This window comes from Muntiacus reevesi, chromosome 2 (assembly GCF_963930625.1).
Source record: "Muntiacus reevesi chromosome 2, mMunRee1.1, whole genome shotgun sequence".
Lineage (NCBI taxonomy): Eukaryota > Metazoa > Chordata > Mammalia > Artiodactyla > Cervidae > Muntiacus > Muntiacus reevesi.
In genome coordinates, this window is record NC_089250.1 from 108,579,285 (window position 1) to 108,595,605 (window position 16,321).

General features: G+C 38.0%; 2 protein-coding genes across 11 annotated transcripts in view; both read right to left on the minus strand.

Annotated features, from left to right (window-relative positions):
- Positions 1 to 10,365, minus strand: MSS51 (MSS51 mitochondrial translational activator). Of its 3 annotated transcripts, none has more exons than XM_065922616.1 (7): positions 7,867 to 10,365; positions 3,517 to 3,761; positions 3,091 to 3,246; positions 2,345 to 2,469; positions 1,589 to 2,155; positions 1,192 to 1,285; positions 1 to 891 (listed from the first exon to the last, which is right to left on the minus strand). In XM_065922616.1, the coding sequence occupies exons 2-7, from the start codon at positions 3,735 to 3,737 to the stop codon at positions 672 to 674; spliced, it is 1,383 nt and encodes a 460-aa protein (XP_065778688.1). In that variant the 5' UTR covers positions 3,738 to 3,761; positions 7,867 to 10,365; the 3' UTR covers positions 1 to 671. The 3 variants fall into 3 exon arrangements, 2 of the variants coding, with proteins under 2 accessions (XP_065778688.1, XP_065778689.1); XR_010661516.1 differs by having other exon boundaries at positions 798 to 891; positions 1,097 to 1,285; XM_065922617.1 differs by lacking the exon at positions 1,192 to 1,285.
- Positions 10,366 to 10,495: 130 nt separating this feature from the next.
- PPP3CB (protein phosphatase 3 catalytic subunit beta) overlaps positions 10,496 to 16,321 on the minus strand; it is a 47,285-nt gene continuing 41,459 nt past the window's right edge. For 5 of the 8 annotated variants that reach the window (XM_065922609.1, XM_065922608.1, XM_065922611.1 and 2 more), the window contains 2 exons: positions 13,503 to 13,532; positions 10,496 to 12,106 (listed from right to left, as the gene is read on the minus strand). In XM_065922609.1, the coding sequence (XP_065778681.1) occupies positions 11,928 to 12,106; positions 13,503 to 13,532 (209 nt within the window). In that variant the 3' untranslated portion in view covers positions 10,496 to 11,927. The remainder of the gene's footprint in view (positions 12,107 to 13,502; positions 13,533 to 16,321) is intronic. The other 3 variants (XM_065922612.1, XM_065922614.1, XM_065922613.1) reach the window with 1 other exon arrangement.

Sequence of the window (16,321 nt, forward strand, 5' to 3'; positions counted from 1 at the left end):
TTAAGAAGCCCCAAACTGAATTTATTGTGGTGTACACCAAGTGATAACAAACTGCAGTATATTCAAGTAAAGTCTGATACACCCTGGGATATCTAAAATACAACACAAGGGCAAAAAGTTGCTCTAAAGTTAGAAGTCCTCAAGAGAAACAGGAAAATGAGAAAAATATCTCGAAAAAGCCAGGAAGTAGAACAGTTTGCCAGTCCTTACAACCTCCCCCATGTTCCCAACCACTTCTCTGAATTGCTCATTCTTCCACTACTTCAAGTCATTATGACATCTGCATTTTTTTTAGTCCAAACTGCTGTATAAGAAGAAAGCCTTTTTCAAAAGAGTAAGGTGCCATTCTTCTCCTTGGTGTCATGTGGTTCAAGTCAAAAGGTGTAACTTTCTCACGAAGGAAACTGTTAAGAACTTTATGGTCTACAAAGACTGACATGAGGGCCTTCTGCCCTCATCTAGAATCTTGTCTCTAGAAGCAACATGTGGCTAACCTCTTAGAAATGAGTCACATCATACAGGAGCTCCCATTCAGCTTAGAATCTACCAAGACAAGTGAATTAGGTTTACGATATAGTGGATTTGAAAGTTGGCAACAATCTGGCATCAGCAGGTATTTTATCACAGCCTCTCCATTTTCTAGACATCCAGTCATGATCTGGCTCAGCTATTTATACCCTGCCATTTACTTTCTCTTCCAATTGCCTCTTATCCAGCTGACAGGAGCTTCCAAGAAACATGATATAGTAGGCACTGCAGTAAACTGGCTGCTTGTTCGGGTTGGAGTAGACCTGTTCAGGTTTAAGGGATGCAAAAGGGTTAGCTCCATAGGCTGTGATGTGTGTATCCAGGTCCACCAAAATCTGCAACGAGGCTGCCAACTCCTGATGGCTATGGAAGACAAAGAAAAAAAAATTGCTCTGCTGATTATGAAAAAGGTAGGAGAGGAACTGCTCATTAAACCCCAAAATTACCTAAGGCTGGACTAAGGCAATGGCCATCCCCCTCCCAAATGTCTATACTAACTGCTCAATTAACCAGCATAGCACTTTGAAGGGATAAGAAAGTCAAGTATGTGAAGGAAAAAAATCCTCACCAGAAGGCAGAAGATGAGCAAAGGGGAGAGAAATGAGTTTATCTATAGAGGTGTGAGTGAATCAAGGAGGTACCACAAAGAAAGGAGGTCAAAACCTGTAAACAGTAATCATTGTAGGGATCTGATAATCACGAAGTAGCAAGAGGGTGGGCAGCCAAGCCTCCATCAAGTCTGGGGAAGCGTGGAAACCTATGGAACAAAATGAGATGAGAATAGAAAGAGGAAATGCAAAGATAGACCCCAAACAACATAGTTCTATAATTGTGTTCACCCCTCACCTAGCTCACCTCCAATGCTCATCTACCACCATCTCCTACCCTAGATTCTTCAACGGAAAATTATGAACCGAAATATAGCACATAATGATCAAACAGGGTCCTCATTACATTATGCTTAACCTAATCCAATGAAGAGGGCTCCAAAAGTACAAGAGCCAGAATGGAAAACTCCCAGAGGACTGACCCCTTATTCCCCCAAACCAATGGCTCTTACCTGGATGGAATGCCACCACCAAATCTGGATGGGCCATCTGCCCAGTCTCTATCTGCTCCTCCCAGAAGTCATGATAGAGGCCCCTATGGCCACTAAGCTGAACTGTGCCAGGTTCCAGGAGTGAAGCTGAGGTGCTCTGTGAAAAGCCAGCAGCCACATCTACACCCACCATGATTACATGGAGGCCAAGGTGTCCAGGAAACATGTAGCCAAGCTCATCATAGTCCCCAGGGCGAGTGAGGAATGTCTCTGCATGAGAAGCACCAACCACGTGCACTGTGCTTCCCCCAACCTTCCCAACATTTATTCCCAAGGCCCGAAGCCCAAAGCCCAGTGTCAAGGGCCGTGACAAGACATCCGTCAGCAACCGCTTCAAAGAGCCCTTCAGGACATCTGGGTCTGGTCTTGGCCGTCTCACACTGGCCCACAGGGTGGTCATGGCCTGACTGTCAAGCACAGCATCCAGTGTATCATCTAGCTGTAAACATCGCATAGAAAACCAGGTGTCCCAACCCTGTACAACTTCAGTCAGCCATGACCAAGGTCCTGAGGGTAGGACAAAATCACCTGCGGGAAAGAAGGAATAAGAAATGATCTAATCCTTTCCTGACTTCAATATTCCCTCCATGTTCATTCTCCCAACCTGTCACCACAACTGCAGCCCCACTCCCCTGTCCCATTCGGTTCCTTTTTTTTTTTTTTGAAACATGCTTTCATATGACCTTTATGGCAGAGTTCCCAATACCGTCACTCTACCTGTGACCAGAAGCCATTCCATGAGACGGTCCACAGCTACAAGACACAGTTCTTGACAAACCTTCCTGTGTGCTGGCCAGTCTGACCTCTGGCACTCTGGACCACAGTAATAGACATTTCTGCACCTGAGAGAATGAGCCCCAGAAATAGATGTTCCTATACCTCATAGGTGAATGGGGGACGCCTGGGGAAGGGAACTGATATTTCCGCACCTAGGAAGAAAGATCACTGGGTGAGGAAGGTAGGGAGAGGAACGACAGCTGCTGCACCAATTTTGGGGACTACGTTTAGCAGAGGAGGAAGGAGAGTGTGGGAATGCAATTTTCCCCTTGGATCAGAGTGACACTTCAGCCTCTATCTATAACTAACTTTTTACATCTCTTATAGAAAATAAAAAAAAAAGAAAGCCCACCAGGAGTTTGTAGTTGCTCTATTATCACAAGCTTGGCCTCAACCTCCTCAGAACATATATGGTCTTAATTCTTAAGTACTCAAGAGAAGAGAGGTAGAAAGGATTATATTCTGATCTCTCTCTAACCTCCCCATACCAAAATAAACATGAACCTTATAAGCAAGTATTTTCTAATTTCTCTGTGGCCTAGATCAGACAAAATGAGGAGTGAGCCTAAAGTTATGAAGGTCTGAAATGTCTAAAGGTGTTACAAGTCTCAGACCTTTCTTCCTGCAATGAAGTCTTGGAACAGGATCATTCCAGAAGTTTCCCCAACCAGCTCCTGACTAATCACCTTTTGCAGTGCCGGAGGACCTTGGAGTCTGAAAGTCCCCTGGGGAGTGCTTTACAGTAAGCACAGAATCGGAATGTGTCCTCCATCTTCTGGAACATTTCTTCAAGGCATCGATATCCAAAGCCTGATACAGGAGTACCCCCGTCTAGCACCAACCTGCAGAGACAGTATGGAGAAGGAATGGCAACAGGAAAAGTATCTCCAAAATTTCTCATGATACCTACCCTGACTTCTATATATTTTCACCTCTCCTACTCCCATCATTTCTCATTTAAGCAAATCATATTTCTTTTATAGTAATAAAACTGGCACAGTTTGGAATGAGAAAATTCCTCATTGCAAATACCCTGTATTTCCCAAGCTACACTTCCTCTCCACCTTCTGCCAGAGACAATATATCACTCTTGCACAGAGCTAGTCACTCACTTGTATTCTTCATAGCTTTTCATGTTCAGTTTTTGAAGGATCAGCTGGGATAGGCCAGGAACATTATTCTCCAAGGAGAAGAAACCAAGTGAATCAATGCTAGGGCCAGGTTTAGAGAGGATCAGAGGCACAGGAGCCACAGCTGTAGGTGGGGTCTCAACCACGGGAGCCACTGATGAGGGGGATTTCTTGTGCCTTCGTCGTCGGGACCGTGGAGCCATGGCCTGTCCAATAATACCTGGGGGCTATATGTAGAACAGATATGGAATGGAAGTTTGTAAGTTGGACACACGTGATGTGTTTTCATATGTTTGACCTTTTACTTGTCATTCTAGTCTCTCAGGCCCAGGTAATAGTAAGATTTATTTCATATCTACTGATTACTGATCACCACACGCAGTTATAAAAAACAGAGAATTAATTATATGTGAATATAATTATGCATATATGTGTTACACGTGAAGTTCTATATATAATATAGATGCTTAGAAAAAGTCTGGGACGGCTCATGTAAAACTGCTAACAGTTATTTTTCCTCTGAGAAGGGGCAAAGGCCCTGCAATGGGAACTAGGTCAATGAAAGGGAACTTCAGACTTCTTTGCAATGTGTGACTTCTTATACAAAGAATATATTCATATACTACTAGTGTGTTCCTAACAATCAACTTAAAATAGAGGAAAAAGCAAGGGAGGTTTTGGTTGTCCAAAACTACCATGTAATTGGAGAAATAATCAATCTAATCTAGTTGGAGAAGGAAAACATTCATTTTAGAAGACCTATCATCACATTTATAAGCAATAAACCCAAAAGTAGAAATCAAATGGATATAAAATGAGCACTAGCACTTACAATGCTGAGTTATATAGCTGGAGCAAGTTATATGTAGTATTAGTTAAATCTCCTAAAGAGATGAGTTCTGAAGTACAACTAAGCCAACATTCACCAACTACCTAGTAAGAACACTGTGATATCCTCCTTTCCTGGCCTATTCCTTTTACAAGGACTGAGGAAATGAAAGAGACTATATTGGAAAAAATTAAAACACCTATTCATTCAATAAATACTTACTGATAAACAGATAAAATCTTCACAAAATACCGTAACAGAAACAAATGTGGAAAAAATATACTGAACATTTAAATGTCTTATAGAAGGGTTAGATGTAAACTATAACAAAAGGCAGTGTATAAATCTTACGAGAAAAATGAAACTAAAGCACTAATGGGAGATCAGAAGAGAGTCTCTTCAGTTGGTGCGCTAGAGGAAGATTTTATGAAGCAGGTAGCAGTTGGAATAGACCATTAAGTATGGTGATGTTTTGAATATACAAATACAGGGAAAGAGGAATTCTAAGCACAAAGAAGAGCATGAGCAGAAGAAATGTAGGTGGGAAAATTCTGGGAACTAAGGAACTAGAATGGTTTGAGTTTAATTATTAAGTCTAAAGACCTAACTGTAAGAGATAAAACTATAAAATCTTAGAAGAACACAGGAGAAAAGTTTCATGATACTGGATTTGGCAAGTTCTTGAATATGACACAAAAAGAACAAGCAATAAAATAAAAAAGATAACTTGGACTGCATCAAAATTTTAAAACTTCTGTGCATCAAAGGACAGAGTGAAATGACAACCCACAGAATGGGAAAGGATATTTGTAAATCACACATCTGATGAGAGATTAATATCCTGAATATGTGAAGAACTTCTAAAACTCAACAAATGACCCAATTAAAACTGGGCAAAAGTCTTGAACAGACATTTCTCCAAAGAAAATATACAAACTGCCAATAAGCATATGATGCTAAACATTACTAATCAAAGGCTAATCAAAACAGGGAGGCAACACTTCACTCCCACTAGGATGGCTATTATCAAAATACTAGAAATTAACAAAAGTGTTGGTGAGGATATGGAAAAAACAAAAGTGTTGGTGAGGATATGGAAAAAAGAACCTTCCTGCACTGATCGTAGGACAAAATGGTGCAGCTGCTTTGCAAAACAGTATGGCAGCTCTGCAAAAAGTTAAATATAGAATTACCATATGACTCAGCAATTTCACTCTTAGGTATATACTCAAAATAACTAAATACATGCACACAAACAAATGGTTATACACAAATGTTCGTAGCAGCACTATTCACAATAGTCAAAAGGCAGAAACAAACTAAAGGTCACCGAAAGATGAATGAATAAACAAACTGGGAGACATATACATACACACATACACATACATACATATAAATTCAGCCGTTAAAAGAAATGGATACTGATACATGCTACAATGTGGATAAGTTATGCTAAGTGAAAGAAGCCAGACATAAAACAACACATTATATGATTCTAATTTTATGAAGTATCAAGAATAGGTAAATCCAAAGACAGCAGATCCATGGTTGTCAAGGGCTGGGTTCAAGGAGGAATGAGGAGTAACTGCTTAATGGTGTTTTGGGAGGGGGGAGTGATGAAAATGTTTTAGAACTAGATAGAGGTGATGGTTGCACAATAATGTGAATGAACTAAATGTCATTTAATTGCTCATTTTAAAAGGATTAATTTTGTTATATGAATTTCACCTTAATTAAAAAAAAAAAAAGAAAAGAAAGGTATCTACAAGAGCTTTTGAAGCTAAAAAGTTGTTTTGCTCCCCAGATAAAATGCCTCCAGGTATAGGGAAATGACAGGATATGACAATGCTGACAGTGGCTGGTTTTACTGTGAATGAGTTAACTATTAAAGTTCAAATCAAGAATTGTGTTCTGCTTCAAAAATGGTCTAACACTGAATCCTTCTGGACCTGATCTGTTGGGGAGAATGCTCATTCAGCTGATATAGGTGGCACAACAATCAAACAAAAACTCCCCAAATCATCCAGCTAACACACATCACTTTACAACATGGCTCTTGTAAACCACTGTTCCCAGGCTAATGGAAGAACTAATTTGGTTTCCTTTGTACTTTCTTTCTCTTCATCCTTTCATTCTACCTTTGTATTCTTTCCCCTCATTGCATAAATGAACGAACAGTTTCAAAGTCCACGATACAGAAATAACTAAGCTCATCTGCGTATCATATCTTCTATATTCCCACCAATAAAGAAAAAATTAGACCTAAAGATAGGACATTATTTTAGGATTTAAGAGTCATCTCTCTTTACTAAAGGGTGGATGGACTTGCCCTCACGCCTTAGGCCCCCATTTCAAAAAACTGACCTGGCTTTTCCCTCCACTTTTAATCACCAAGCATTTGCTTCACTAGGATTCTTCTGATTCCCAGAATCACTGCAATCCTAGAATAAGTATTTATATGCTCTCTCTATTCAGCCCCCTCTGGCAAGACATCACCTTCTTAAACCTTAAAAGAATGGACTTTTCTTTATAGGTTTGGAGGAAAAGTATTTTTGAGAGAAATCAAGTCTTAAATTCCAAAAGTAGTATCTTTCTGATATTCAACTTTATTCTACAATAGAAGTCAATTAAGACCAGAAGGGTACTTATCTGCCTTTCCAAAGAGAGGTCCTTCCTCCAATGGAAGATTAAGTCCAAAGGAAGACTGGCTGAACTGGCTAGAAGTCCAGGGGTCACACAGTGTGGGGAGGTATGGTGTTGGTGAAATCCCTGATGTCATACTTGCCTCTGTGTCTGGAGTGGGTTCCTGATACAAATGGACTAATTTTCTGGCAGGAAGGTAAGAAGGTGGGAATGAGAAGCCAGATCTTTGCATTTGCATCTGTATATATCATCAGGCTCATGTCTGAGTTTGTATACCCAGATCCCCTGGTCCTAACTTTCCTGCAGTGAGATCCAGGATCCTTCAAGTTTGGGGGTGCGGGTGGGGGCTGACCTGAGAGAAACAAAGGCAGTGACTTGGGCTTTAATTTATTCTCAGTATATAGAGAGAACACCAACACCAAGCACTGGAGAGGAGACATGAATTCGATGGCCTACAAAAACTTACTTTTCATCTCTAAATTCCCTAAAATACTACCTAGCCTATTCTCACACCTAGGTTTCCCATCTTCCCTGCTCCTTACCACCAACAGACTCAAATTTCACCAAACCATACTCATCTTTTCACCATCTCCAGACCAGTGAGGCTTATCTAATTTTCTCTAATTCACCAGCAAACAAAAAATGTCTTTAGGGAGGTAGGGAAGAGAATGGTAAGTGAAGCTAGTCACTGGGGATCCTCAAAAGGGGTTGGGAAAGAGAAAAAGGAAAAATACATTAGGAACATTGCTATTATGACCACATTTAGCTGCCTAATCAGTGATTAACACTCCCTTAGGTGATAAATTCTTTACTTAACTATAAACTAAGCAAGCAGAGGAGTTGATGGAAAAGTAACTTACCCTGCTAAGCCCTCAGCTTCCTTCCTTCTCTCTTTCTTCCAAGTGAAGTAAATGCTTGATCTCCTCAGATCTAGGTTGTGGCTGATTTGCAGCTGTCCCTTCATATCACTTTCATTTGCAAACTGCTGAAATGCTGGGTCTCTGTGATTAGGTGTGCCCTGCCAACGAGACAGACAACACTGAATTCTCTCTAACGAGGCAAGTAAGGGCCTGGCCCCCTGCCCGTGAACTTCTCTCTTTCTGACCTTCCTTCTCTGCCAAGAAGGCTCAGAACTCTGTCAACACTCCCAAGCTCACCAAAGGCCAAGGCGGCTGAGGAAAGGTGAAGCCTACTGCTTCCTGGACCTCTCTCACTAAGACATTTCTGCTCCCAGTCCACAACATCAAGAATAAGCCCCGGGGGTTAGTTCAGAAGTCAGTATTTGATAAACATTAGCACAGAGAAACAGGAACTCCTACAGTTCTAAGATGTCAACCTAGACCCAGGACGGGTTCTCACAAGCCCAGAGTCCTTTTTAGCATAACAAACACTGCTCTAAGTCAACTTGACAACTTAAGTACAAATATAATGCCCAGAAAAGAAGAACAGAAATAGTCATTTAATGGTAAACAAAGGGAAATCAGTTTTAGGAGAAACATCCAGAATTAATTTGTAAAATTCAATTTCCCTGAAAAGAGAGCAACGCACTTTCTGAGGAGATGTCATCAGGGTATTCCACCTGTTTATTTTAAAAGAGGAATAGGGACTTTCCTCATGGTACAGTAGTTAAGACTCTGAGCTGCCACTGCAGGGGATGTGAGTTGGAACCACACGATGTGGGGAAAAAAAAAAAAAAGGAATAAAATTTTCTGGGATATTAATGTAAGCAAGAGCAATATATTAATGACTAAAAATACACTATTTCTAGGAACAGAAAAAAACAGAAAACAATCAACTCAAATATCTCATTCCTTCCTATAATGGATGCTGATCCAGAGAATTTTTAATTCCACATTCCTAGCTCCTTGTCACTTAGAGCTATTAAGCACCAGAACCTATCAGAAGTTGCTAGTGCATGGTTCTGTATGACTCTAAGACCTGACTTTGCTCACATCTGGCCCCAGCTATGTCACTTACCTGCTTCTGTGAACATCATCAAACTAGGGAACAGAACCACTTGCAGTGAGGTCCTGGACCGTGGCAAATAAATCTACATATGAACAGATGTAGAGAGTGGATTCCAAGGAAACCTCAAACTGCAGAAGAACAAACTACAAGCAGGGAAGGTGGAAGAAAAGTGTTAAGGATGCAAAAAAAAACAAAAACAAAAACAAAAAAAACCCATTACATAACATTATGTAGAATAGCTGTGGAAAAGGAAAATCAGTTGCAATAGGCAAAAATCCTGAATAAAATAAGGATAATTCATTTTAAGCAAAGGTTTCAGGCCAAATTCAAATTTAACTGGTACAGCATTTAAGGGTTTTGAGGTTTGTTAATGGTTGAACTGCAAAAGGTCAAAGAAGTCAGATCATCTTTTCTAACTCAGAATGTCATCTTTGAATGTGAAAGGAGATGATATATAGGAAAAATTTGATATTGAATAGTAATTTTACCAACATTAATACTATTCTGGTAGACATTTAAATTTATAATTTAGGAAGATCTGAACTTTTCACAGCTTGCATTCATCATCAATTGTTTTTAAAACACTTTAAAAATACTTCTATAGTTCATTGTGAAACTAGTTAAAAGACAGACTAGAAAGAGTTTCCTACTCAACAAATAGGAAAGGATCTATGAGACACTGGGTGATAATATTCTACCACTCTTCATGTATACCACCTTTTCTGAATTTCATTCCTTCCTCTTATTTTTTTCTTTTTAATTTTTACCATTAACCTGAATTCTTCTGCTTTGCTAATGATGCTTCATGTTTACCTATACTTCCATAAATACTATATAACCCTAGTGATGGACCTCAGGACTAAAGAAGTTAATACTACTTGATATATCAGTTAAGCTCTTAATTTAGAAATGATATTACAGCAAGAAGCTGTAATGATTAACAATTTGAGCTCTCTTTGCTACCAAAAACTAGGCAAGTATAAATATTTTAATTTAATGTTTCATGATGTATCATAATTAATGTTGAAAACTTGTAATTAAACTTCCTATACAGTTATACTATAAAATGTTGCACAAAATGCAAATTTCCCTCAATTTGCAAAGTTCTATACTTATTTTGATTAGAAAGGAGTATAATGGCAGTATCATTTTTTTCTTATTGTTAAAACACCTAATATATTCCAAATACTACTGTAACAAAATTATAGACAATAACATTTTCTTTCAATTAAAAGTTAACTGAAACACTGGTTTTAAATAATAGATTTAGGCCTATAATAGGCATCCAGAGTCTCCTAGCACTCAGTTACTAGTACTCATACAAAACAAGTGTAATCAAAGTTTTTTTTAAAAAAAGAGCAAAATTTATGAAAACAAGAATTTAATTCATCAAATTAGCATTAACTATTCAGGAGATAATCTTCTCTTAAGGATATATCCCAATTCTATTAACTGGATTTTCTGATTTGTAGGAGAAGGTCAAATCAGACTACATCTTCCAAATAAAACCCAACACAGAGATAGGAGCAGCGGCCCATGCATGGAATTTATTGTGTGCTACTGTTTATAAAATACTCGAATAGTCCTGCACATGCATAATATTTCCAACTTAGACAGGAGACCATACAGGGTGCACTTTCTGGCAAACAAACAATAGATGGTTCCGCTGCCTGGAGCTCTGAGTTGTATTCCAGGGCATGAGGGAAGCAAGCCACCAAAGGAAAAGTATATACCAAACTGCAGTGGCAGTCAATACAGGTCAGTAATTGTGAAAAATAAGCACATGGTTCCATTTAGTTTAACCAAGCAGTTCTGTAACTATCAAAAGAAAATGTTCAACATGCAGTCTTGACTCTTATGCTTCCACTAACATCTGAATGACTGAACAGAACCATTGCTTCTATGCTGCACTGCGTAATCAAAACACTTCCAGAACATTTTAAAATTTCCTTTGCATCAAAACATAAAATGATAAGAGAGCCAGCAGTAAATCGCCCTGGTGGCTGTATAAGCAACTTGAGTACTCACAAGAAACTAAAATTTCTCATAACATCTAGGTAACCTATACATGTCGTACCTGTACATCATAGGTCTATATATTAAATATCTGCAAAATTAAAACATGCATACACAAAATACGTCAAGTTTTACAGACATGATTTGAATTAAAATTACTTTGACAATGTACAAACTTCTTTTTAAAGTACCTTAAATGAGTAATTCTGTAATTCTTCATAATTCTGAAATTTAGAGATTTTCTTCTTAAATCTGTGGGGTTTAAATCTCAAAAGATCTGGGCAAGAAAGATTCTAATTAGTTTTTGGATTTGTGTTCAAGTAAGAGAGTCTGCCTACAAATAGGTTATGCATTCATAATTGAAAAATACCAAGACTATATTACAGAATTAGCCACATTTAAGAACTATAGACCTGAGGTCAGCATTTTGTTTAAATGCCAACTGGGTTTCTCAGCATTTTGCCCATAATTCAAAATACAGCTTAGTAACCTCGGAAATATATTTTAAGACCATGCTAATTCATCCTTTAAAGACATTTCATGGAAAAAAAAGTCCACATTAGCTCTTAGGATTGTATTTGAAGTTATGGTTGAAAAACAAAATCTAATTCTACTGAGGGGAAAAAGAAATCTCATTTGTAAACTTAAATGTGTGAACCACAAGCATAAATGGAGGTGTAGTCGCCCTCCACTGGAAATTGCCCCAAGCCCCTTGCTCACTGCTCTCCACCTTGGCAGCGATGACCCAATCTTATCAGTTAGCACATGTCCCAGGGCCCTCAAGCCTCCATCCAGGAAGGGGGCTGGGGTCTCAAAAGCACAATGGTTTCTCCAGAGGGACTGTGACATTGACAGTCAGCTTGGCCGACCCCTCCAGTTCCTCGGGTGATCTGTCCATTTGGGGCCCGAGATGTGAGAGTCCCTGGGAAGCCGTGGGTCACTGGGCACCATGGTTGCCAGTCCCGTGGTTCTCAGTGGCATGTGCGGTGTTCAGAGAATTGAAACCATCTTGCTGTACAGCATCTTTCCGGGGTGGCATTCTCTCATTGATCCTATCCAAACCCTTTGCCTCTTCAAAACTGCAGATTCTATGTGGTGGAGAGAATCCTCGTATTGCTTAACAAAATGCAAATTTGATAAGTCAGTAATTGAAAAACATTTCTGAGATTTCAAAAACATAATTAATGATTTTTAAGAAGAAAGAAATTAGTTGTACATAGCAACATTTAAACTGTACTGAAGCTGAAGCCTATCCCCATTCCAGATTTCCCCTTAAAATATGAAACATTTAAACCTAAATATAAACATGATAGCTTCATAGATGACAAGTGTTAGCATAGCCTTAAAAAAACAAGACACAAAAATAGCCCTCCCCTGACCCTGAGATCTCCAGGCGATGGTCTCAGGGTCTCAGCCTGACTCCTACTTCATCAATTATCTCCTACCTCAGGCTCTAAAATCAACAGTGGCTATCACAGTAAGACAGCAACAAGAGTAGGGGCAAGTGAGGAGGCTAAACAAAGTTAATCCTCAACATACAAATCTGTACCAAGAACACGGGAGGAGAAAAGAAATAAAGCTAAAATTTAGCAATTAGAACTACCTTGGAGGACAAGGTATCATCACTCCATCACCACCAATATGAAATGAAAAAGGTGGGAAATGCCTCCAGGAGTTAAATCTGTGTTTGTAGGTAATAAAAAGTATTTAGAGTTCCATATTTAGGAGATGCTTTCCTTAATTCACTAGCTATTCATTGCCTATTTTTTGGAAACCCAAATCAAAATAGACAGCAATCCTCTTTCAACTGGTATGGTTTATTATTCACTTCATCTGGTGTGATGTATCCTCTATTATTAAAATGTGCATAGAAAAGATTTCCATACTATTGATTATGATCTAGTTGCTTTAATATGCAATCCCTGAGACTCAAAAGTCTATGCATGTGAACCAAATAAATGGTTGGGGCAGCAAAGCTTTCAGCAACGCGTACTACCAAGTCAATACATGATACACATGAATACACTATTACCAGCAAACAACAGCCCAAACTGCAGCACAAACTCATGGTGACAGCTCCTGCACTCTCAAGGGAATTACTGAAAATGACTATCATTTTTTTATCACGGGAATACCAAACCTGTATCTAGAGAGGATTTCACTCAAGAATATAAAAATCTGAGTAGCAAAGAATCATGCAAAATATGGAACAGATCTTTATTTGCAATTATATAGCATAACATGCTGTACTCTAAAGAATTCTGGAACATTAAATGCTGGTCTCATTACTATACTAGAAAAGGGAAAAAAACAAATTGTCACTATGGAAATCAGTCCTTGGGATTTAGAAAAAAAAGAAGAAGAAAATGATACGACTGTTAAACTTGATGAGTCAGTGAGTCTGATTCATCTTGGGCTGTGCAAGCTAGAAGTAAGACACACCCATAGGACATTCTCTGATGCCCACCCACACACCACAGATCTCTGCCCAGCGCAAGGACTCTGATCGTACCTTTTTCAGCCTCAATAGCCTCAACTGTGGCTGTACAGAAGTGAGCAGAGGCATGCAAAATGAATGAGAGAGATGAGAAGGGTCATATTGTACAGCAGAAAAGGCAATGATCACTTAAAAAATATAACAGTACCCCATACTACATCATCATTTACAATTCAACATATATAGTACCCATATTAGAGAACCCCATCCAATCCCCCAATTCCTGACACAGCACAGTTTACACACAGCACTAAGACACCATCGCTCAATGCACAGAACACATAGACCTATTATAAACACAGACACCTCAGCATCCATGCAAATGCTACTATTAATTATCCATCTTGAATTCAGTATTTTGATGGCCTTAGAATTTTTCAATATGTTTATTATATCACATCCATAACAATCACAAGGATATCTCTAGGATGAAATTATGAAATTCTCTAGGGTGAAACCATGATGGGAGAATTGTAGCAGAGCAAACAGAAGGAAATTCTTTTCTTTCATGCCTAACTGAAATAACACTTATCACCAGTTGGTTCCCTAAGATATAAACTAGAAGGAGTCTAGCAATGCTTTTCCTGTCACTTCTAATTCATAGAGTGAAGCATAAGCTGCAGAAGTTGCTATGTTCAGAGGACAATGAAATAAAATTTGTGGGCAGTAAACTTGGTAAGTTACACTAACTAGAACAGTTTTGTAGTTCTATCCTTTGTGGGTAATCTAAAAGAACTCTGCTCATCTACTAGGATTTTCCTTTCTATGCTAACATTGGTGTTCCAAATATCTAAAGATATTAACATATATAACCTTAAAAAAAATCCATATATGTTCAGTGTATCATGAACCCAAATTTGCCTCAGATAATAAGATCTTGCATTCTTAACTGAAGATAAAAAGGCTACTGAGCATCTATCTTTTCAAGCCCATCTACCAACTAGAGAGGAATCAAGAGATAGAACCGAGGTCTTACAGGCAATTAAATCCTAATCATTTCATGATATGGACATACATATAAGTCATATAAATGAAAAATGCATTCTTGATATAGCCTATCTCTGGCCTATTTAGAGAATTTCAACATATTTAGTCATATATTTTTTGTAGTCAAAGATTCTTTGGGCTCAATTCTGGGTTCAAACTGTATGAAGCTCTCACATTGAAGACCAGGACCAAAAACTGCAGAGGACAATATTGTCTGATAATATTGCCAAGCCTTAATTCTTCACTTTACCCAAAGTATACAAACTCAGAATATTTATAACAATAACATTCATCTCTTCTATTTTGCTTTTTCTATAAGAAGGTCAATTAGAATAATTATTCCTAAAATGCCCTTTGAGCAGTATACATGATTTAAAAATGATAAATTTTATCCAAAGCAGTTATTAATATGAAAGGATACTGAAATATCTAAGGAATCAAAGAAGGCTAAATCAGGTAAGTTTGGAGATCTCAATCAGATAGTAAATTGGGGTCCCCCCCAAAAGAAACATGAACACTGAGTAAAGGAAGAATTAATTTTTCTTAACTGCTAAATCATATTACAAATTAAAGCAGATATACTTACTGTATACCCACTGTACAAATCACCACTTAAAAAATCTAGCCCTGTATGCTTGTAAAATACTCTTGTAATTTGTCCACACGGAAAACTGGTATAAGTGACCCACCTCTACTGGATCATCCCTGGAATTTTTATTCTTCAAAACATGGACTATTTTCTTTATAATTTACAAATTAAATGGGAAAATAAGATGCCTACCAGAATGTATGCTTTAAAGAACTTGTGGTAGCAGAAATGACTTTACGTGAAATATTTCATACTTTGTATTATATATAGTAATAAATTAAAAAACTGATATTACTATAAGAATTGGTATCTATTTGGGTGTATCAATAGTTTAAAAAGTCTGTTAAAACTTTTTCAAATTATAAAACTTGACAATATACTTTTGTGGGCTTTTGTTTTTATATGTAAAAGCATTTTCTAGGTCAATTTATATTCTCTGCTCTTTCCCAAGGCCTCTAAATGCTTCCAAATCCTTCTAAGAACACAAAATATACATCACACTCAAAACTGCACACCATGTCAAGCTTGAATGCTTAGAATTCAAAGATCATCTGAAGCTTACACATTAAGCTGGGAAGAAAGAGATCTGATAATTGCAAAATTCTATCTGAAAAGCACTAATTTTCCTCAATTTTTTTCAATTTTACAGGGCATCTTGACATGGTCTTAGTAAGTTTCAGTACAATGCTATTTCAAACTGTGTTTCTCAGTACTACACAGAATAAGTGATCAAGAGGAAATGGCCTTACTATAACACAGATGGCCACATATTTTCTCATAAAGTTCCTAGTGAAGGCAGCATTATAATGGCTAGCTCCCAATCAAATTCCCAGAAGAAAATGAACATAAAATATGATTAACAAATCCTACTCCGATAGTTAGGCAGTTTGTAAAACACTTGAAAAATACTATAAGTTAACTGTAATGTTATTGATAAGACAATTTCAATTTTCTGACAACAGGAAAGAGGTCTCAGAATTTTAAAACTTTCTTTTTGCAATACTTAGCTCTCCATTATTCACATAAGGGTTCATCATGTCTATTAAAAATTTTAAATGTTACATAAATTTTTAAAAATCACACAGGCGATACTACTTCTGTATGAGTTTTGTTGTTTCAAAATGGGTCTACTCATGCTAGAGAAATCACTTCAATCAAATAGTTAAACCACACTATCAAGGTTCATTGCTGGCAGAGCTGTAGAGCTGTCTACTCTCCCAAATTGGACCCCTTAAGCTCAGCACTATCCAGTAACTCA

Excerpts from the sequence above, each read along its gene's own strand:
- MSS51 (XM_065922616.1), bottom strand. The coding sequence starts at position 3,737 with ATGGCTCCACGGTCCCGACGACGAAGGCACAAGAAATCCCCCTCATCA. Across the intron at positions 3,247-3,516 it reads AAAAGCTATGAAGAATACAA|GTTGGTGCTAGACGGGGGTA; the intron begins GTGAGTGACTAG and ends CTGTCTCTGCAG. Across the intron at positions 2,470-3,090 it reads GTCCTCCGGCACTGCAAAAG|GTGCAGAAATGTCTATTACT; the intron begins GTGATTAGTCAG and ends TCATTCTCTCAG.